The sequence below is a fragment of the Microtus oregoni genome, unplaced genomic scaffold (assembly GCF_018167655.1).
Source record: "Microtus oregoni isolate MIOR12 unplaced genomic scaffold, Mior012 000033F_ref0000390, whole genome shotgun sequence".
Classification (NCBI taxonomy): Eukaryota; Metazoa; Chordata; class Mammalia; order Rodentia; family Cricetidae; genus Microtus; species Microtus oregoni.
In genome coordinates, this window is record NW_024543092.1 from 16659517 (window position 1) to 16681164 (window position 21648).

At 51.9% G+C, this 21648-nt stretch overlaps 1 protein-coding gene across 9 annotated transcripts in view; it reads left to right on the plus strand.

The window, feature by feature from the left end:
* Positions 1-21648, plus strand: part of Synj2 (synaptojanin 2) — a 104531-nt gene that overhangs the window by 61599 nt on the left and 21284 nt on the right. For all 9 annotated transcript variants that reach the window (XM_041680157.1, XM_041680155.1, XM_041680154.1 and 6 more), the window contains 11 exons: positions 1814-1875; positions 5003-5099; positions 7333-7505; positions 9032-9113; positions 9894-10043; positions 10339-10504; positions 10660-10851; positions 12868-12949; positions 14477-14617; positions 16689-16881; positions 20822-20980. In XM_041680157.1, coding sequence (XP_041536091.1) covers positions 1814-1875; positions 5003-5099; positions 7333-7505; positions 9032-9113; positions 9894-10043; positions 10339-10504; positions 10660-10851; positions 12868-12949; positions 14477-14617; positions 16689-16881; positions 20822-20980 — 1497 coding nt within the window. The remainder of the gene's footprint in view (positions 1-1813; positions 1876-5002; positions 5100-7332; positions 7506-9031; positions 9114-9893; positions 10044-10338; positions 10505-10659; positions 10852-12867; positions 12950-14476; positions 14618-16688; positions 16882-20821; positions 20981-21648) is intronic.

Consider the following 21648-nt stretch of genomic DNA (forward strand, 5'->3'; position numbering starts at 1 on the left):
GTGGTTGGGACATGCTAGACCGTGGTCATAATGAGAACCCCCAGAAGTGTTCCCAAGGAGACCCTGACGGGAGCTGCTGAGATAAGCATGGTGCCAGCCTCTGGGTGGAAGCGGTAGGCACCGCAGAGCCTGCTCATGGTCACCAGGGCTCCTGAGTGCAAGCTGAACCTCGGCTGTGACCCCAGAAGCTGTTCTCGGGGTTTGGACTGTAACTCAGTTGTGTAAGCTATGGGATTAAATGGGTAGTTTTAGGTTCAGGCGAGGATCATCAGTCCTTTAGCCAGAAGGAAGAGGCTGAGGTGGAGAAGAGGGGGAAAACTAAGAAAAGCAACACAGGGCAAACGGAGAGTTTATCCTGCCGATTGCAGCTCCTTCCTGCCGACATACTTTCGCTGGGGGTAGGTGATGCCGGAAAAGACTGTGTGGTGCAGTGTTAGAGTGGGCCGGAGGTGGAGGGAAGACTAGCCGAGTTGGAGGTGGCAGAGTCAGGGCACAGGGCCTGAGGAATGCAGACTAATGGCTCTCACCTCGCCCCTTCCTATCCAAAGCTCTTGCCGTTTTAGCAGATGGAGAGCTTTGCCCTGTAGCCGTGATGCCAGAAGTCCCAGAGCTCCCTGCAGCCTTGCACTGTGGGTTCAGCCCCAAGCTGCTCTTGCCCTGATGTGCCCCCGCATACTTTTGTAACCAGAGCAAAAGGGGTTAGCAAGAGACAGGAAATGAGTCAAAACCTGTGCTGCCAAACCACAAGGGCTATGCATCTAGGAATCAGCTGGAGGCTGCTGGAACACACATTCCTGACTCCACCCTCAGAAATACGGCTCAGCAGATCTGAGCTGGACCTGCCAACTTAGCGTTTCTAACTTGTCGCCAGGCGACCACACTTTGGAACCTTCTGGCCAAGACTCCATTCCTTTCCACCCATCATCTACCCTGGATATTCCTGTGTGTGTCTCGGAGGGTGTCCTTGATTTCCCTGTGTTCCCAAGAGTGGGTTCCTTGTTAGCACTGATGTTACATTAGCTGTCGTGACATGATCGAGGTAGTTGTGCCCATCCCGTTCCACTCTGGGCTGGACTGCGCTTTCTCTTGCTGTGCTCTGGCGTTCTACCCACGGCCTGTCTTCCCCTGCGGTGTCAGAAGGAGCACAGATGGAGAAGATCCTCATGCCACACTGTGGAGCCGCTAGTCCCAGCGCAGTCGCCACCGTATTAGGCCAAGTTGTGCAGAATTGCTGAAACCTTTTACCGTTTCCAGGTCTCTCTGCGGTGACCAGAGCTAGATGAAAACCACCTAGGTCGGGGACTCAGTTTCCTCACTGTGTTCCTGACTGGGTACTCAGTGACATGTTGAGTCAGCAGTCAGTAACGAAGCAACGTACGGCCTAGGTGATGTTTATAGCAGAGCGCTCTAGAGCCTGGGCCTGGACCCTCAGCTGCCACCTACTTAACAGAAGGGACTTCAGGCTGGGACTCAGGGAGACAGGCAGACCTGTCCAGTACTGGAGCTGTCACAATAGCCTCCGTTAGGAAGAATAGAAATGGGAGAATTTTGCTGGCATGGCATGGTCCATGCTATAGTTAGGGGGCCTGCAGTTGCAGAGACCTGGGGATGCCAATCCTTGCAAGGTTGGCAGCATTGTTAGCAGAGTCAAGGGAGCCTGGCCTTAGCCTGCCCGAGCAGGGAATGAGCCACAGAGATGACCCAGCAGGTGCCAAATGCAGCATGATTATAGATTTAGAAAGTCATTGTCTTGGCTCAGTGAGCATCATCATCATCATCATCCTGATCGTCATCCTGCTCTACCTTTCTGCAGGTTGGCTCCCATCATCTGAGACTACACAGAGGCCTAGAGGCCAATGCCCCTGCTTTCGAAAGGTAAGGACCATAGGGTACCATCCAAGACCTTCCATCCTCCATTTAGATGGCAGGGCAAGGGGCGGGATGGTGAAAAGGGAACCCCAATCCCAAATCAAATCTGTCTCTTGCTTTCGTTGGCCCTTTACCCAAGAAAGGAGTTTATAAAATGAGATATTTTTTTTGCTTGTTCTCAAGTCTTCTTAAAAATAAATTCATCAATGTGTAGGCAGCACACTATAATTATTTTATCTTATTACTCCTAATTATTAAGGGATAATCTGAATTATATCAGCACTATTTCTGGTTAAAAGTAACATATTAAGATTTTTAAGTATAGAAAGGTGTAAAGTAAAAGAATATGCAAACTCCCAAGTCCCTCTCAGTTTTACCCATTGTCAATTATTTTTTTTTTTTTTTTTTTTTTTTTGGTTTTTTCGAGACAAGGTTTCTCTGTGGTTTTGGAGCCTGTCCTGGAACTAGCTCTGTAGACCAGGCTGGTCTCGAACTCACAGAGATCCGCCTGCCTCTGCCTCCCGAGTGCTGGGATTACAGGCGTGCGCCACCACCGCCCGGCTCCATTGTCAATTATTTATGTATCCTAGACAAAAAGCTTTGGCATATACATTTCATTTTAAAAGAAAAAAGACAATTGGACTATAACACCGTTTTACACCCTGCTTAGGGAAAACCAGTGCCAGCTTGAGCCATTTATAATCTGTACTTGGATAGTTAATAGCTCCTTTAAAAGATTTTGTTTTTAAGCCGAGTGGTGGTGGCACATGCCTTTAGTCCCAGCACTCGGGAAGTAGAGGCAGGCGGATCTCTGTGAGTTCGAGGCCAGCCTGGTGTGCAAGAGCTAGTTCCAGGACAGCCCCCCCCCCTGCAAAAGACAGAAAAAAAATTTGTTTTTAATCTGAGTACTAATTTTTAAGATCTTAAATTTCACAAAAATTCTCAAAAGTAACTGAGTACTGTATCCATTCCTCCTAAAGCCTCATTGAGCTTCACATTTGTTTATAAACTTTCTGAAATCCACATTAATGTTGGTAATGTGAGCACCCCAGGGACTCCCTAGTTAGATGTATAAATGGCGGGCTTTCTGTGTGATACGCTCAGGGGTGGTAAACGGCACACGCAGAGTCATCCTGATTGACTAGACGTTCCCAGGATATATGAGTGTAGACTGAAATTCTAACAAGGGGCCGGTCCTGCTGGATTTGTTCCATCAGAGCCTCCCTTATGCCAAAAAGGCACCTCTCATACGGACATGAAAAATATCATCTTATTTTTAGACTAAAGGGAAACAAAGGGGAATCCCTTCCCAGGTGCCAAGCTTTGGCCTCCTTTAGATCCTCTTTAATTCTTGCAACTTCCCTGCTCAGGGATGGGGAGCTGAATTTTGCAAAGGAGAGAGCACAGGATCTGCTCCAGAGAGTCAGCTTTGGTGTCACAAAAGGACAATAGCTGAGCTGTGGCCTCCCTCTTCCAACCTTGGGATTTGGAACCCTCTGAGAGGGGACACAGAGGTCAGACAGGGAGATCAGGCCCCTATGGGCCTTATTCCCGAGAAGCTGCCTGGCAGGGTGTTGCTTGGATATGTGGCTAGCATGGGACTCGGCCACCCATGATAAGTACAACCAGCTACCCAGAGTACCTCAGTGGAGACAGGACATATGTGTCTGACCTTAGACAGAGATTGATACATCTTCTCTGGGAAATCCCTAAGAGCAGAACCTCCAAGTCCATCTCTTCTTGTCCCTTCCTTGATCAGCCAAAACCCTCCCTGTAGTGGAACCAGTGGCCTTGGAGAGAATTTCACCCCTCACTTGGGTTAACTAGTCCGCAGACAAGCTTAGATAAAACTACCCACTTTTAAATCTTTCTATATCACGTGATATCACTTGACACAAGCAGAAGAATATTTTTATTCTCAGGCTAAAATTAGTTCTTTATGAAATTAAAAATAATTATATTTATAAAATAAATGTCAGAAAGTAAACTGTAGAAACTTGGAAAAAAAGAAAAAAGTTAAAAGAAGAAAAACAAATTTAACATTCTTCCCACTTTTAATACCACAGTGTATATCTTTCTATATATATATTTTTTTACATGTAAAAATTTTCATTTTTCGGGGCTGGAGAGATGGCTCCGTGGTTAAAAGAGCACTGGCTGCTCTTCCAGAGGTCCTGAGTTCAATTCCCAGCAACTACATGGTGACTCACAACTACCTGTAATGAGATCTGGCGCCCTCGTCTGTTGTGAAGGTGAACATGCAGGCAAAACACTGTATAATAAATAAATCTTTAAAAAAATTCATTTTTCTATGTTTACATGTAAAAATATTCTAAATTTACATTAAAAACTTACATAGAAAAATTACACTATTAAATTCTATTTATGTGTCTTATTTTTGCATTGTATTTTCCTATTTTTAAAACCACAACATTGAAACATTGCCAAGATTAAAATTATTGCTTTTGCTAAGCAAGTCAACGCATGCCTATTATCCCAGCATTTGAGAAATGAAGGCTAGGACATCAAGTGCTCAAGGCCATCCTTAACTGTGTAGTGAGACCCGCCTGGGCTATATTAAACCCAAGGAAAAATAAAGTTACGTTTAGCGAACTTGGGATAAAGATTAAGAACTGGAGCCTCTGTGATGTTTGAGATGTGGACTGCATGGTTTGTGACACCGTCTAGTTGGGTTTCACGGTGAAATGCAGCACCTGGGAGGAGGTTGGCCTCTGAGGTAGAGGTCGAAGTTCATCCCCCAGGGTTTCTAACTAGGAAAAGGAAGGACAGAAAGTAGCAGCTCTAGGTTAACTCTGGAGGTGGCTGTGCTGTGAACCCTTATGGCCGTTCACAAAAGACGGGGAGCATTTATAGAAGGGCCAGTACAACTTCATCTAAAGTCTCACATGCTAAGCATTACTGCCCCAAACCTCCATTCAAACAGCCTGGACTGACTTACACCCAGTGAGTTTCACATGAGCGGTGTTGGTAGCCAGGAGGAAGGAGTTTTCCTCCCCTGTATGCTTGGGAGTAAGGGGCATGGCTGGTCCCAGACCTGCAATGCTGAGATGGAGGTGCAGGTTGCCCGGCCTCGGGTGCCTTGGAGTTACCGCCACCCCTGATACCGTTGCAGGCACATGGTGCTTCTGAAGGAACAGTATGGCAAGCAGGTGGTCGTGAACCTGCTGGGAAGCAGAGGTGGTGAGGAGGTGCTCAACAGGGCCTTCAAGGTAAGGCTCACCTTCCTGCCCAGCCGGGGGTGGGCGGGGAGGGGCAGAGTCGGGGCCCACTCACGTGGTAGTACCGTGAGACCCAGGCAGCCCTGCTCGCAGGAGTACTGAGGATAGGTAAGTACCCTGTGTAGGTTTTTAGAGCCTAGCGCTGGATGACTTAGGCTCTTAGTGCTTTCAGTTTATTTTCTATGAGCCGAGGGGTGGGAGAACTATTTCCCTGAGCTCCACGTGGGCAGAGAGGCCTCCCATGCTCCCCCTAAGATGTGTTCTCCAGGCCAGAACAGAAGGGCAGCACCTTGGAGGCCCCACCTGCCAGCACTCATGGCATTGTGCTGAGTTGCTGCTGAATCTCTTGGTTCAAAGCAGACCCTGTGTGGCTTCCTTCTGCCTGGATGGCCTTCACGTCTCATGTTTGGGTTGCCAGGCGAGGCCTTGTGCCAGCTCCTAGCAGGCTCCTTCCAATTCCTGGGTGCCCAGTTCAGAGCAGAGTGGATCCTGACAGGGTGAGGAAGCAGAGGGGGCTGCTGACTCCACTCCGGCCTCTCAGCCACAGGACCCACGAGCGGACGGTCTTCTATCGAAGACTCAGTGACCTGAGACAGCCTCCTCCACCCTGCAGAGACTCCACAGCCTCTGCCTCGTAGGAAAAGGCTCTCTGGTTGTGTTAAGTTCAAAGGAGTCCTTTGTGGAGACACCCTAAGGTCACCTTGGTAGAGATGTGACCTTTGTGACTTCCACTGCCCCCCTAACCCTTGTCTACAGGAAGTCACATCCAGCAGGAGTGCCATTTGTCTCTACTTAGAAAAGCTGCATGCGGGGAGCAGGAGTTCGCTGGCTTCCAATTGTCTTTGGCCAGACTTGCTTTTCCTGTTTAGTTTGTTGCTATGAGCAACAAGCTCAAGAAATATCTCCTCCCACTTCTCTTGGCAGCAATGCCGACTGCTTATTTTAAGGAAGGTGAGGGGAAAGGGGCAGCAGAGAAAATCAACCTCAGTATCTCTCTCCAACAAAAAAACGCAAATCTTTCATGCTATAGAAAAGACAGGCCAGCCCCTCCCCCAGCTGGTGGCAATGCCCTGGCACTGGAGGGAAGGCCTCCTTCATCCCCAGAGGACAGAGATGTCCCAGGAGTTATGGATGGTTTCTGAACAGGTAGAACTAACACTACTTGAGACAGGCCATGACTCTCTCTCCTGAGCTTCCCTTACCGGAGAGAAGCCAGAGCCTAGCGGGCAGCCTGGGCCCCAGCCGTTATCATTCCACAGCTGAGCAAGGCCACCAAATTGGTTTAGTTGCAAAGGCTTCATTTTCCCCAACAAGACTTTCTTGAAGGTGGCAGAATGTATCCAGTTGCATTCTGGCTGGCTGGAGCGATCCAGGGTCCTCCTAGTTCTTTGGAGCTCTCAGAACCTCTGGATGGGCAGGTGTTGGGTTAATATAGTGAGGTCCAGAGACAGGAGGCTGAAGAAGGCAGGCAGCCTGCCTCCTACTCCAGGGTGCTTTGGTGAGCAGACTGAGGAAGTTTGCCAGGCTAGGGAGGCCGTGTGGGGAAAGGAGGCCTCACCTCTGTGAGGCGTGTCCTGACCCACCCATAGCCCTGATAAGTCTCTCTCTGTGCCCCCACTTTCCTCCTGGTTGACACGTCCCTCCGTGTCCCCCACCTTTACTCGGGGTCAGGAGGGGCAGCATCTTCTCCGTCTTAGGCTGCACTGCTCTGCACATCCTGCCAGTCATCTTAGTCTGGAGACTCAACTATTGCTGAGCCCATCCTCCTCGGGCTGGTGCCTGTCTGGATGGGGCTGGTTACCAGGGCAACAGGAGCTAGATTATGAGCTACATGGTCTGCCACATGTCGCTGTTCTTGAGGTCTGGGCACTTGGGCCACCTGAAGAACAGCTCTAACCTTCCCTCACCTGGGCCCCAGGAAGAGTGGGATGTCCCCCAGAGAGACACCCCTGCTGTGGGCTCTTTGGCCCAAGGGGGACCTTTTGCTCTTCTGCAGGCAAGATGTTCTTTGTGTCCTCTGTGCCCTTCAACCCCAGCCCCAGGCTTTTGTCTTATGTTTCCCTTTCAAGGTCAGGGCCAGTCTACCAGCTGATGTATTCACTCTCGTCAGTGACAGTTGGTGACCAAAGCACCCAAGCCACCAGAGGACACCACCAGCCCCACCTTGCCTTTGCTTCCCGCTCCTTCTGTCAGCAGGCTCACACCCTCCCCTTTCCCTTTACAGAAGTTGCTCTGGGCTTCTTGCCACGCAGGCGACACGCCTATGATAAATTTTGACTTCCATCAGTTTGCCAAAGGCGGGAAGCTAGAGAAATTGGAGAACCTGTTGAGGCCTCAGTTAAAGTTACACTGGGATGACTTTGGTGTGTTTGCGAAGGGCGAGAATGTAAGTCCACGGTGAGTCTCAGTGGGGGCTGCGGAGGCTGGGGGACCCCTTAGCTAATGCACCTCAGAGGAATCATCTTCCTCCCTGACTGACCGGCTCCACTGTTGTTTCCCGAATCATAAGCTCTGTGATGTTGGGGTTCTGAGGCCCCGATCTTCTCTCCTCCCTCCTCTGTAGACAGACACATGCTTCTGAATTTAGTGAGAAGGCAATGCCTGGTTTTCTGGGAAAAGACGTTTCTGAACATAAACTGCTGTATTCCAGCCTTGAAGTCAAAACTGGTGATGTAGCTCAGTGGGTAGAGTGCCTGCCTAGCATGCATGGATCCCTGGGTTCAGTCCCAGCATCCGGCAGTACTGAGGTGGTGGTGCACACCTGTCACTCCAGGCTTGGGAAGTAGACCTAGAAAAGGGTTAGAAGTCTGAGATCATGCACAGTGAGTTCTAGGCTATCCTGGGCTACCTGAGACTCTGTCTCAGAAACAAAAACAAGCAGCCACAAACCCAACCAACCAGGCAAGCACACTCCCCCTCCCTCCCCGAGCTCAGATGACATGACATGACTTAGCCACATTGGGACAGGACCTATGAGGTGAGCGGGTGAAAAGCCACGGTGCCACGTCACTGGGCTGTGAGTCACCCTGTTCTGAGTCGAATGCAAAGGAGGTCCAGCTTCCTCAAGCCACAGTCCGTCATCAGGAGATCTCAGGTGTCTGAAATCACTTCCTCACAGAAACTCCCTAGTCCCCTCACTGCAGACACGGTCACCGTCACTCACAGACACATGCGGAGCAGTGAGAATTTTGCCACCCAGTGGGCTGAACAAGGCCATGTTCTGCCGCCTTGTCTCGGTTCTTACTGTAAAAGGTACCTATTTATTTATTGCTATGATTTCCACATTTTTGGGCTTCTCTTGGGTGATGTCCCTGTTTAACCTCAATGCCAAGGCAATGCCTGGCTTTACAAACGCAAGACAGCAAGGCTATTCCCTGCCGAGGAAACACTGGGTACCTTCAGACAAGAGTTGCAGTGCGGTGGCAGAGGGTCACCTTAGTGAGACAGCGGCATGCAGGTGCCACTTGAGTTACAATGGTGTCACCGTCTGGAAAAAAAACATTCTGTGTGAAACCGCCATAAAACTGCAAAACGAAAGGTTGAGTTGCACCATCCCAAGTTTGCCTGCCTGTGTATATTACCAGTGTGTGTTTAAACAAAAGCATGCAAAGCAAGGTCCTTATTGAGCAGCTGGTGTAGTGCCGGAGACTCGGGTCTCAGCTTCTCCCAGGAGTCTCTGCTATGTACTATCCATAAGGCCTGTAGATGTCATCGTTGTAGATAGCAGGACCCAGCTGTGCTTACGATGATGTGGGGGTGTGGGCTGCTGAGAGCGTGTTCTCTGGTCTGCCTGTCAATCCTGCAGTCCAGGATCTCTGGGGATGGGTACTGGGCTGTGCTGAGCTGCCTGGGAGGAGGCAGGGGGCCTCTTGCGTAGAGAGACCGAGGCCATGTGTGATCCTTCCATGTCTCCTGGCCCTAAGTTTCCAGGAAGGCACTCTGCGGATGAACTGTCTTGACTGCCTGGACAGAACCAACACTGTACAGTGCTTCATTGCCCTGGAGGTGAGTTCCTTGGGCCTTTTCTGTCAAGTCTTGGGCTGTGGGTGGGGCAAGAGTGGCTTTACTGGGCTGACTTTGCAGTGATAAGTCAGGTGACAGGGATGTGGAGGGGGAGCATTTAGAGTGGTTTCTTCAGTGGCTTCCTGCATGTTCCATTATAGACCTTTCTCTTATTTGTATGCATGCTGAGATGCTTCCCAGACACTGGGTGTGGCCCAAGGGTTCCAGGCGCCCTTAAGAAACTGATATTCTGCCGGGTGGTGCTGGCGCAGGCCTTTAATCCCAGCACTCGGGAGGCAGAGGCAGGCGGATCTCTGGGAGTTCGAGGCCAGCCTGGTGTACAAGAGCTAGTTCCAGGACAGGCTCCAAAACCACAGAGAAACCCTGTCTCAAAAAAAAAGAAAGAAAGAAAGAAAAAAAAAAGAAACTGATATTCTATAAAGAGATAGTCCTGACTATCCTCCAGAGCCAAGGCAGTATGAGACTAGCTGAGACGACTGGTCCCAAAGCCTGGGGAGGGACTACCTGTGTGCCACTGTGCCTACCTGCCTGGCTGGCCTCTTACAGTTCCATCTGTGCCACCTATTGTCCCCCCTCTCCCTCCCAACAGTAATGGCACCTAGCAGTCAAAGAGGGGCTGGGAAGATGCCAAGCTTGAGTCGGGGTAGGGGAAGGGTGCTTCTCTGCAGCTGATGTTCCTCATGGGCAGTCTGATGAGCAAGGTGCTCACTCAGAGGCACTGGAAGGTTTCCTAGTGATAACCATGGTTGGTTTCTCTCCCAGGTCCTTCATCTGCAGCTTGAGAGTCTGGGGCTGAATTCAAAGCCCATCATTGACCGCTTTGTGGAGTCCTTCAAAGCCATGTGGTCTCTGAATGGGCACAGCCTGAGCAAGGTGTTCACAGGAAGCAGGGCCCTGGAAGGAAAGGCCAAGGTAGGGGCGGGCCAGGGGTGGTGGGAGGCCAAGGGAGGGGCGGGCCAGCGGTGGTGGGAGGCCAGGGGAGGGGCGGGCCAGCGGTGGTGGGAGGCCAAGGGAGGGGCGGGCCAGCGGTGGTGGGAGACCAGGGGAGGGGCGGGCCAGCGGTGGTGGGAGGCCAAGGTAGGGGCGGGCCAGCGGTGGTGGGAGGCCAAGGGAGAGCAGGATGATGGGAGGCCAAGGGAGGGCAGATTGGGGGAGCAGGAATGAAAGCCCCTTAGATCCCTCTCACTGAGGGTTTGTGCCCACGCAGGTGGGGAAACTGAAGGATGGGGCCCGATCCATGTCTCGTACCATCCAGTCCAGCTTCTTTGACGGCGTGAAGCAAGAAGCCATCAAGCTCCTGCTGGTTGGGGATGTCTGCAACGAAGAGTCCACAGACAAAGGAAGGATGCTTCTGGACAACACGGCCCTTCTGGGTAATGCATGCCCACCCTTGCCTGGGCTGTCCACAGCCTTGAAGGGACGGCAAGGCTCGTGAGTGGCACCTCCAACAGACCGCCCCTTGGACAGCATTAGAGGGTCCCTGCAGTCTGGGCTGCAGAAAGAACGCGTCTTTTATGCTTCCTAACAGTGACACCCAGGATCCTGAAGGCCATGACAGAACGCCAGTCAGAATTCACGAATTTCAAGCGGGTCCAAATTGCTGTGGGGACCTGGAATGTGAACGGAGGGAAGCAATTCCGTACCAATCTCCTGGGCACAGCGGAGCTCACGGACTGGCTTCTGGATGCCCCCCGGCTCTCAGGAGCAGTGGACTCTCAGGGTGAGAATGGTAACTCGGGAAAGGCCAAGCAGGGCTCCCCACAACCTGTCACAGCAGCTTGGCTTTGCACGCATTGCCGTGTAAAGTTTGGTACTGATATTTGCATTTTCCTTTATCCACATGTTTAAAAGCACCATGGTCTCATCTTCTAGAATTCTGACTGGCGGTGTTATGTTAACTTCAAGACACCTTTTCTTTTCCAAGTACTTGGAGGGGTTTGTGGGGAGTCTTCTGCCTTTCTCTAAACATGCAGAGATTTTGTGGTCCAGGGCTAACCGGCAGGATAGTTGTCATCTGTAGCTGTGGCCTCTAGACTGTGCTGCCGTCAGGAACCGGCTAGAGCAAGGCATGCGGAGGGTGTTGGGCATTGCTGCAGCCCTTGTTCTCCAAGCCCACGCCGGCACAGACAGTCCTAGTCTGGAACTCTGCACTCCGAAATGCTAGGGCGGCTGAAATTTTTCAGCACTGCTGTGACGTCACATGGGGGCGGGGACACGGCGTCACAGGGGAGAGTGTTCCACTGCTGATCTGCTAAGATGAGTCACAGTCGGAGCACAGCAAACTGAAGATGTGTAGAACTGTGTGTGTGCGTGTGTGTGTGTGTGTGTGTGTGTGTGTGTGTGTGTGTGTGACGGTGTACATGACACAGATGAATTCCTTGTATAGAATTGGGTGTCTTCCCCAAGATATCTCATTGCCTGTGTGCAGATAGTCCTAAATCCAGAATCTAAAACTCCTCTGTCCTAAGCATTTGGCAAGATTACTTAGCTTGCAGCAGCAGCATTCATGGAGGCCTGGCTGCTTCCTGCATTCCAAAACAAAGAACAGGTTCACACCTGGGTGATAAGTGATTCATGGTTTAATACAGGTGGCCTCTCTTGTCACATACCCATGTAACCCTCACCTCAGGAAAGGAAGGAAGGGGTCAGGGTCTACAGTTCAGGGTCACCATATCTGTGGTGGTTTGTGTTAGCATAGTCGTCTGAATGACACCAGAGCTAGCCCAGTACTGCCAAGGGAACCGAGGTGAGTTTCCTAATGCCATAATGGCCCCCTCCTTCTGCCTGGATAATAGGATGTGGTTAAGCTAGACCCCAATGGCAGTCTGGCAGCGATATTACGGGGAAGATGGCCGTAAACTCCCTGGAAACCCACCAGGCTCAGGATAAACGTGCATTTTGACCTTACTATTGCCAACTAGCTCAGACAGAGAAGCTGGTATCTCATTTAAAGAGCAGAAAAGGCGGCTCTATGCTTTCGGCCCATTCAGCTACGGTGCTATGTGCCCAGCAGAGAAGAACATGGAGAGCTGGCTGGATTTTCGCCGCAGAGGCTCCTTCCTCCCTGGCAGGAGCCATATCACCTCCTGCATTTGGAACACTGTCTGCTCTTGATGGCTCAGGCACACATTTGTCTGAAGAAGTGCCTGGGAGGTCCAGTAAACCGCTGCAGGGATTCTGTGAAGCAGTGGCCTCCTTTGTAGAAAGGAGGGGCAGCTCCAGGCTCACTGTGCTCTGTGGCCAGGCCTCTCCTGGGCAGTGTCTCCTGTGACCACAAGCAGCCACCCCCAGATCAACCTGAAAAACACCGGGGAGCCACAAAATAAATAGGAATGTTGTTGTTCCTGCTCACTTAGGGTCTGGCTAGAGAGACATGCCACCAGGAAGGGTGAGAGGGTGCTGTTCTTTTGAGGGACCAGACTGAACCAAGTGTTTCACTCGCGGTATCCAATTAAATGCTACCTTACCTGGTGACACGACAGTTGCCCCTTTGTAGAGGAGCAGCCAGAGAGGTTCACAGGCTGCTCCAGGCCGAATACAGGGAAGGGCAGAGGTGAGCAATCAGCACAGGAGGGAAGTGGGGGCAGGCTCCGGTGCCTGGACCCCTGTGAGTGGCCAGGTACGGTGGGTTCCAGCAATGAACAGGCACGGGCATGCAGAAGGAAAAGGACTCCATGAAACAGGAACACAAGGTCTGGCAGTTCTGATTCCTTTGCTCTCTTGCCTTGCTCCCCAGGTGACGGCAGCCCCGCTGACATATTTGCCGTGGGGTTTGAAGAGATGGTGGAGTTGAGTGCGGGAAATATTGTCAATGCCAGGTAAGGGGCCAGGCAGGAAGAGCAAGGTATCCCTGGACCAGATGCCTTGCCAGGATCAGGGCTCCAGGTACCCCTAGAGCCAGTCTGTTTCTGGGCCAGCAGCCCATGGCTCTGGCTGTCTGGGTCCTCCTGGCTACATTCCCTGCACACACTGGCTGATGAAGGCTCTGGTCCTCTCTTCCTGCACACACTGGCTGATGGAGGCTCTGGTCCTCTCTTCCCTGCACACACTGGCTGACGGAGGCTCTGGTCCTCTCTTCCTGCACACACTGGCTGATGGAGGCTCTGGTCCTCTCTTCCCTGCACACACTGGCTGATGGAGGCTCTGGTCCTCTCTTCCCTGCACACACTGGCTGATGGAGGCTCTGGTCCTCTCTTCCTGCACACACTGGCTGATGGAGGCTCTGGTCCTCTCTTCCCTGCACACACTGGCTGATGGAGGCTCTGGTCCTCTCTTCCCTGCACACACTGGCTGATGGAGGCTCTGGTCCTCTCTTCCCTGCACACACTGGCTGATGAAGGCTCTGGTCCTCTTTTCCTCCTGATTGAACAAACAAAAGGAGGCACTGGTGTGTGTCTTTTGTGAAGTGTTCCAGCCTGGGCGCTGTGTTATGGTTAAGTCACGCTGTCTTGGGGGCAGGAAGTGTTTCAAGGAGATTGCCTGGGAAGAAGTGAGGAGGATTAGCACCTTGTGGGGGTTGCTAAGAAGTGCCCCCTCTTCACACCAGGGAGAAAGGGGAGACTCCAAACTACTGGGTCAAGACTTACTATAAAGTCAGCCAGACATTCACCCTCCCTAAGTGACTGTCTTATTTCAAGGAACTCTTTAATTTTTAAGATCGTGTGTGTCTACGCACACACCAGTGCACCACAGCGCCATGCGGAGGTCAGAGCATGACTTGTGGAACTGATCTCTCCTTCCACTTTGTGGGTCTTGGAGCTTGAACTCAGGTTGTCAGGTTTGGTGGCAAGTTTTTTTACCCACTGGGCCATCTCATCATCCCTTAAGGAGATTTTAAAATGAATAAAGCAGGCTCTGGGGTGATCTTAGCAGAAGATCCTTATTGTGCTTGGGTGTCAGGGACCGGGGAAGCCACTGTGGTGTGTGAGATACAATCAGAGCTGGGCCTGGTGTCGCAGACCTGTCACACCAGCTACTCAGGAGGCTGAGGTAGAAGCAAGATCCAGGTCTGCCTGTGCTACAGAGTAAGTTCAAGTCCAGCCTGGGCTTGTTAATGAGTTACTGTCTCAGAAAGTGAAAAAGAGGGTTGCTGCCGCTCAGTAGTAGTTTTCTGGCCTGGCATGCGCAATGCCCTAGGTTCAATCCCCACTACCACCAAAAACTCAAAAATAAAGCAAAAACGTGTCGAAGTTTGTGGGAGGGATTGATGCCTGGCACTTGTGTTGGGGGTACAGGCAGCGTGAAATAGAACCCGTAGAAAAGGCGCATGGAGGCCACAGGGTGGGCAGTGGGAGACGGGTGCTTCCCGCCAGCAGCATGAGGCATCTCTGACTTTGCCTTCTCAGCACCACCAACAGGAAGATGTGGAGCGAGCAGCTGCAAAAAGCCATCTCCCGGTCCCATAGGTACATCCTCCTGACCTCGGCGCAGCTGGTGGGCGTCTGTCTTTATATCTTTGTACGCCCCTACCACGTCCCATTCATCAGGTAAGAGCATGTAGTTTATGAGCATCTGGGGACGCTTGTGAGTCTGAGTTTTGTTCTGTGACTTCCTCCCATGCCCACCTCCCCCGACTCCAGCAGGAAACAGGATCAGCCTTTATTCTCAGTACACAGAGCAAGTCTCCTGAGGGAAAATGGGCTTGAATTGAATATTGTCTGGCAATTAAAAAGCCACCAGGGGAAAATCCTAACTCAGGAAACTGGCCTCCTTGGAGGAGTCAGGACCGATATCAAGCAAGCTCAGGCAGGGCGAGGAGCGGGTGTCTCACTCACTTTTCCCAGACAGGAATGCTCTGAGCAAGTGCTGAGCGGACTGCTCTGGGAATCTCCAATGAGTTGTCTCTGTAGAATTCTAGGTAGGATCCATTTACCTCGTCATCACTTCTCTAAGGTGAGGGCTTTGCAAGAGTGAGGAACGGTTAGCCCCAGGAAATGGGTGTCTTTAGGAGAGGGTGTGTGTACGTTAGGCACTGGAGGAGTTCGCCTTTTTCTGGCTTTCTCATCCTCTCCTGTTGCTACATGGTCTTGCTGGTGGCCTGGGGGTTACTAATTGCTAGTGAGTATCCTGAGACCTAGCCAAGCACCTCCTCCATTTAGGGAGGGCCACTTGAATGCCCTATGGTGGCCCTTGGCCTCTGCATTCATCATCTTCTATACCTTAGAAACACATCCAAGACCCTACTCCTGCCACTGTGGTACTGGGACAGCTTGGTCGCGTCCCAGGTTTAGTAGAAGTCTGGGTAAAGGTTCACGGTAAGTCCTAGGGAGGGGTGAGGTGGAAGAGTGGCAGATGTTCCAAACCTGCCTGAGGACTTCCCACCTTGCCCTCAGTTTCCTGTCCTTTGGCCTCATAGCTATTTGACCCAACCCTTGGGCGAGTTATCACCCCCAGCTTGTTTCCCAAGTCGCAGGTATAACAGCAGTCTCCAACTATGGCCTGCTCACAGAAACATGAAGTAGCCAACCGTCTGGTCCTGGGACCCTACACACTGATGTTGGCAGAGACTGCTTGTTCATTCCTGGCCACCCAGACCCAAAATAATCACAGAAACTGTATTAATTAAAACACTGCTTGGCCAGTCACTTAAGTGTATTGATAGCTAGCTCTTATATCTTAAATTAACTCATTTCGATTAATCTGTGTATTACTACGTGGTTGTGGTCTACTGTTTGGTGTCTGTCTCCAACGGCAGTTACATGGCTTCTCTTTGACTCTGCCTTCTTCTCTGTCTGCTTGGAATTCCCACCTTGCTCTATTCGGCTCAGCCACTGACTGAAACAGCTCTATTCATTAACCAATAAAAGCAACACATATGCAGAAAGACTTCCCACACCACACTGACGCATTTCGCCAGTGCATTTGACCAAGGGCATTATGGGACCAACTCCTGAGTCAGCTTCAAGCCTGTTTCCTGGTTCTCAAAGTTGTCCATCATAAAAGCTGAGGGGTGGGGAGGCACAGCAGGGAGACACCGTGTCCTGGTTAGGGTTTCCTATTGCTGTGAAGAGACCATGACCACAGCCACTCTTATAAAGGGAACATTTAACTGAGGGTGGCTCTCTTCCAGTTTCAGAGGTTCAGTCCATTATGACCACGAAGGGGAGCAGGGAACATGGTGGTGTGTAGGCAGACATGGTGCTGGAGCTGAGAGAACAGGAAGTTGACTGACTGTCACACTGAGGGAAGCTTGAGACAAAGAGACCTCAAAGCCCTCCTCCACAGTGACATACTTCCTGCAACAAGGCCACAACTCCTAGTAGTGCCACTCCCTTTGGGGACCATTTTCTTTGAGCCCTTCACATGCTCGCTGCTTCTGCTGGGGAGAGAATGGGGCAGACACAGGAGTATATGTCGGTAGCCTCACAGGATACCGGTGGAGGACCTGACAGGCCCTTCTTACCTGACAGAGATGCCTCCCACTCAGGCTGTGCTCAGCAGTGAGGACCGTTGACCACAGTCATTGATCTCCAGGCTCTCAGCTACAGGCCATTTCCTGTGGTCTCATAGGTTCACATCTTCCCACAGCCCACAGAACGTGCTATTCTTGTATTACAGGGATGTGGCCATCGACACCGTGAAGACTGGCATGGGGGGAAAGGCGGGGAATAAGGGCGCCGTGGGCATCCGCTTCCAGTTCCACAGCACCAGCTTCTGCTTCATCTGCAGCCACCTGACGGCCGGGCAGTCTCAGGTGAAGGAGAGGAACGAAGACTACAGGGAGATCACTCACAAGCTCTCGTTCCCTGCGGTGAGTTGGCTGTATACTGGCTGTGCAGTTTGGCTGTGCACTGGTTGGCTGTGCACTGATTGGCTGTGCACTGGGTGGCTGTGCACTGGTTGGCTGTGCAGTGGGTGGCTGTGCACTGGTTGGCTGTGCACTGGTTGGCTGTGCACTGATTGGCTGTGCACTGGTTGGCTGTGCACTGGTTGGCTGTGCGCTGGTTGGTTGTGCACTGGTTGGCTGTGCACTGGTTGGCTGTGCGCTGGTTGGCTGTGCAGTGGGTGGCTGTGCACTGGTTGGCTGTGCACTTGTTGGCTGTGTGCTGATTGTACACTGGTTGGCTGTGCACTGGTTGGCCGTGCACTGGGCCAGCCTGCTCAGTTCTGCCACATGTGGCTTTCTAGATTGCTAAGAGGAGCCCCACCCTCACCCCCATCACCCCCATGAGAATCTCCACCGTGGGAGAGGGGAGGTGTGCTGTCATTCTCAGAAGAGGGACTGAGTCCTCTAGTGTCCTATCACCTCCTACCTCAACTTCCTAGAAGTCCTTGCTTGGGTGGCCTAGCTTTTCTTGGGTGCACTTTAGGGTATTTCAGTTCAGATGATGGAAGAAAAATCCGTGTGGTCATGTGAAGAATATTTTAATTCAAGTAATATGACTTCCTTTTTGTGGTGGTAGTGTGGATTTTATTTTCTTCTGATACACACACACACACACACACACACACACACACACACACACACACACGAACTCCCTTTTCCAAACTGGCCAATCCTGACTGAAAAGCCATAATCCCCCAACCTATCTGCCCTGAGGTCTCCAGTAATGCATGCCACACTGCCCTCTAGTGTCAACCTAGAGATTTCCATGCTGAAGTCAACGGAAATATATTTTCAAATTGAGATTTTAGTGTTCTCCTTCCCATGTAAAGATGATACCCCAAGCACCTCAGCCTGATGTGTGGGCTCCACTTGCTAGACAGAAAATTATGACTTAGATGTCCTTGCCACAGATCCCTCCAGCTTCCTAGAATTCTCCTTTTGCACAGATTGGTTCCCTGGGAGAACAGGGCCTTTAAGATTGGCCCTCCCAAGGAATCGAGGCACAACAAAAGTGCATCTGGTTTCAATTATGAGTATCCAGATCCTCGCTGTTGTTTTTATTTCTCAAGTTAAAGAAAAAATAAGTTAGGGAAATTTTGATTTGTGTGTAATTTGCTCTTTCTTACTTGAAAATGGGAACTTTGAAACAGTATACTCTGGATGCATTCCAATAATTGAAAGTTTTTCTATATGGTCCTTCTCCTCCTCCTCCTCCTCCTCCTTCCCCCCTCCTCCTCCTCCTCCCCCTCCTCCTCCTCCTCCTCCCCTCCTCCTCCCCTCCTCCTCCTCCTCCTCCCCTCCCCTCCTCCTCCCCTCCTCCTCTTCCTCCCCTCCCCTCCTCCTCCCCTCCTCCTCCTCCTCCCCTCCCCTCCTCCTCCTCCTCCCCTCCCCTCCTCCTCCTCCTCCCCTCCCCTCCTCCTCCCCTCCTCCTCCTCCTCCCCTCCCCTCCTCCTCCTCCTCCCCTCCCCTCCTCCTCCTCCTCCCCTCCTCCTCCTCCTCCTCCCCTCCCCTCCTCCTCCTCCTCCTCCTCCCCTCCTCCTCCTCCTCCCCTCCTCTTCTTCCTCCTCCTCCTCCTCCTCCCCTCCTCCTCCTCCTCCTCCTCCCCTCCCCTCCTCCTCCTCCTCCCCTCCCCTCCTCCTTCTCCTCCTCCCCTCCTCTTCTTCCTCCTCCTCCTCCTCCTCCCCTCCCCTCCTCCTCCTCCTCCCCTCCCCTCCTCCTTCTCCTCCTCCTCCCCTCCTCCTCTTCCTCCTCCTCCTCCTCCTCCTCCTCCCCTCCCCTCCTCCTCCCCTCCTCCTCCTCCTCCCCTCCCCTCCTCCTCCTCCTCCCCTCCCCTCCTCCTCCTCCTCCCCTCCTCCTCCTCCTCCTCCCCTCCCCTCCTCCTCCTCCTCCTCCTCCCCTCCTCCTCCTCCTCCCCTCCTCTTCTTCCTCCTCCTCCTCCTCCTCCCCTCCTCCTCCTCCTCCTCCTCCTCCCCTCCCCTCCTCCTCCTCCTCCCCTCCCCTCCTCCTTCTCCTCCTCCCCTCCTCTTCTTCCTCCTCCTCCTCCTCCTCCCCTCCCCTCCTCCTCCTCCTCCCTCTCCCCTCCTCCTCCTCTCTCCTCCTCCCCTCCTCTTCTTCCTCCTCCTCCTCCTCCTCCTCCCCTCCTCCTCCTCCTCCTCCTCCTCCCCTCCCCTCCTCCTCCTCCCCTCCCCTCCTCCTTCTCCTCCTCCTCCCCTCCTCCTCCTCCTCCCCTCCTCCTCTTCCTCCCCTCCTCCTTCTCCTCCTCCTCCCCACCTCCTCCTCCTCCCTCCTCCTCCTCCTCCCCTCCTCTTCCTCCTCCTCCTCCTCCCCCTCCTCTTCTTCCTCCTCCTTCTCCTCCTCCTCCTCCTCCTCCCCCCTCTCCTCCTCCTCCTCCTCCTCCTCCTCCTCTTCTTCCTCCTCCTTCTCCTCCTCCTCCTCCTCCTCCCCCCTCTCCTCCTCCTCCTCCTCCTCCTCCTCCTTCTTTGATAGAAAGAAAAGTTGAATGAACTATAGACTAGTTCTCAGCACTGGCTGTGTGGATTACAATAGCCACTGACCACAGGCAGCTATTGAAATTTAAATTAATTTAAAATCACTTGCATTTTGCCTTAATCAGTCTTCTGTTGCTGTGAGAGACACCATGAGCTCGGCAGCTCTTTTAAAAGAAAGTGTTTAATTGGGACTTGCTTACAGTTTCAGAGGCTTAGTCTATCACCAGCACAACAGGGAGTATGGTAGCCTGCAGGCCGACATGGTGCAAGCAGATCCACAGACAGCAGCAACAGAGTGACACTGGGCCCACCCCCAGTGATGTATTTCCCTCTACAAGGCCACACCCACTCCAACAAGGCCACACCCACTCCCACAAGGCCACACCTCCTAATCTTTTCAAATAGTGTCACACCCTAAGCATTCAATTTCAGGAGCCTATGGGGGCCGTTCTTATTCAAACCACCACGTTTGGTCTGTTCAAAATACTTGGCCTGTACTGGCCGTTGGCCGGTGGCTCCCTCAGTCAACAGCATGGAAAGTATTTCCACTGTCACAGAAAAATACATGGCTTGGTTAGGGCCATCTTAATCTGTCCGTACCATCAGTGAGTGGAGAAATTTGAATACCATAGTAGGGGGAGAGCTGGCTTCTGAGCTAGGTAGAGCCGGGTTCAAATTTCCACTTTATCATGTAACTAGCCTTACGGCTTTCAGTGAGTTACACAATTCACACACAGAGGGAGGGGTCACCTTAGTGTCTGCTGTGTGGGCCCTGTAAGGATATAGGGTTCACTTGGAGCAGAGCCCTATGTCAGAGCAGCTGTGCTGGTCCGTGTGTCACAGCTATGGTCGTTGTACCAGGGAGGAGCTCTGGAAGGACTGGCTGCAGATGATTGGCTCCTGCTGGGCAGGATGGGAGGCAGGGGAGTGATGGAGAAGTCTCCAGTGCTGCACGCGGTTCCTTCATGCTGAGCGTCTGGGAAACACCTCTCAAGATTCAGACATAGCAAGGAGGAGCGCAGTGACAGAGTGGCAGTGGTTTGGGACTTTGTCTGGACCGCTCAAGAGCACTGTTGTATAAGATAGGAAAGCAGAGCTGAGGAGACGGCTCCTGTTATCCTGCACTGTGTACACCTGGGTGTGGCGGTGCTCTCCTGCTACCTTGGCTAGGTCTGGGCAGCACGGGGCCCTAACTCAAAAAATAACTAATTAAACAGAGAAGCAGATTACGTAAGGGTTTCTTGGAAAGTTTATGGGGTTAGGTAAAAATGAGACACTCTGGCAGAAAACTTAACGTTTTAGGAGAAATACCCAAAGGTTTGTTCCTTTCCCCTCCCCCACCTTCCTCATACTTGGCAATGTTCTTTACAATTTAGGGGAGAAACATCTTTTCCCACGATTACGTGTTTTGGTGTGGCGATTTCAACTACCGCATTGATCTTACCTATGAAGAAGTCTTCTATTTTGTTAAACGCCAGGACTGGAAGAAACTTATGGAATTTGACCAGTTACAGCTACAGAAGTCAAGTGGGAAAGTAAGTTGTACCTTTAAGGTCTTTTCCATAACTGTCACGGTGCCGAGTATCGTCTACTAAATGCAGGTACTCCCATGTTAGAACTGTGAGCGGCCTTAGCGCGGGCTCTGATGGTGTAGAAGACACACAGGGTTTTCTGAAATGAGAAAAGCAGGACAGTACAGTCACACAGCCTGCTGAACACAATTAGGCCCTGGCTGGTCACACACAGGGTCCCTGTGTCTTGCTAAGGCTGAGAGGCTGTCTCACAGTGGGAGGAGTGAGGGGTGGCCACTTTTCCCCCACCTCTAATGCACAGTGTCCTGTACTTTTAGACAGATGGAGTCAGCTCCTCTGAGGCTCCCCAGAGAGGGTCTGTGCTCAGCCTGGGTCATGGTTGTCTTCTCGTGTCCCCCTGTGACACGTCAGATGAACCACTGTGTTGGAGGTGTTGAACCCTGGTGTGCATGGTCTACCTGAGCCAATGCACTCATCAATCTGTGCACTTGCGGTCTTTGTAGGGATGCTTTGTTTTTGGTATCAGAAACTACAGGATGACACTTTGGACTCCGCTCATAATGTTTGGTGTTGTCCCTTTCTTGTCGGCGTTCTCCCTCACAGAGTGCACATGTGGTAACCATGGACCAGGTTTCTTTTTTTTTTTTTCTTTTTTCTTTTGGATTTTTTGA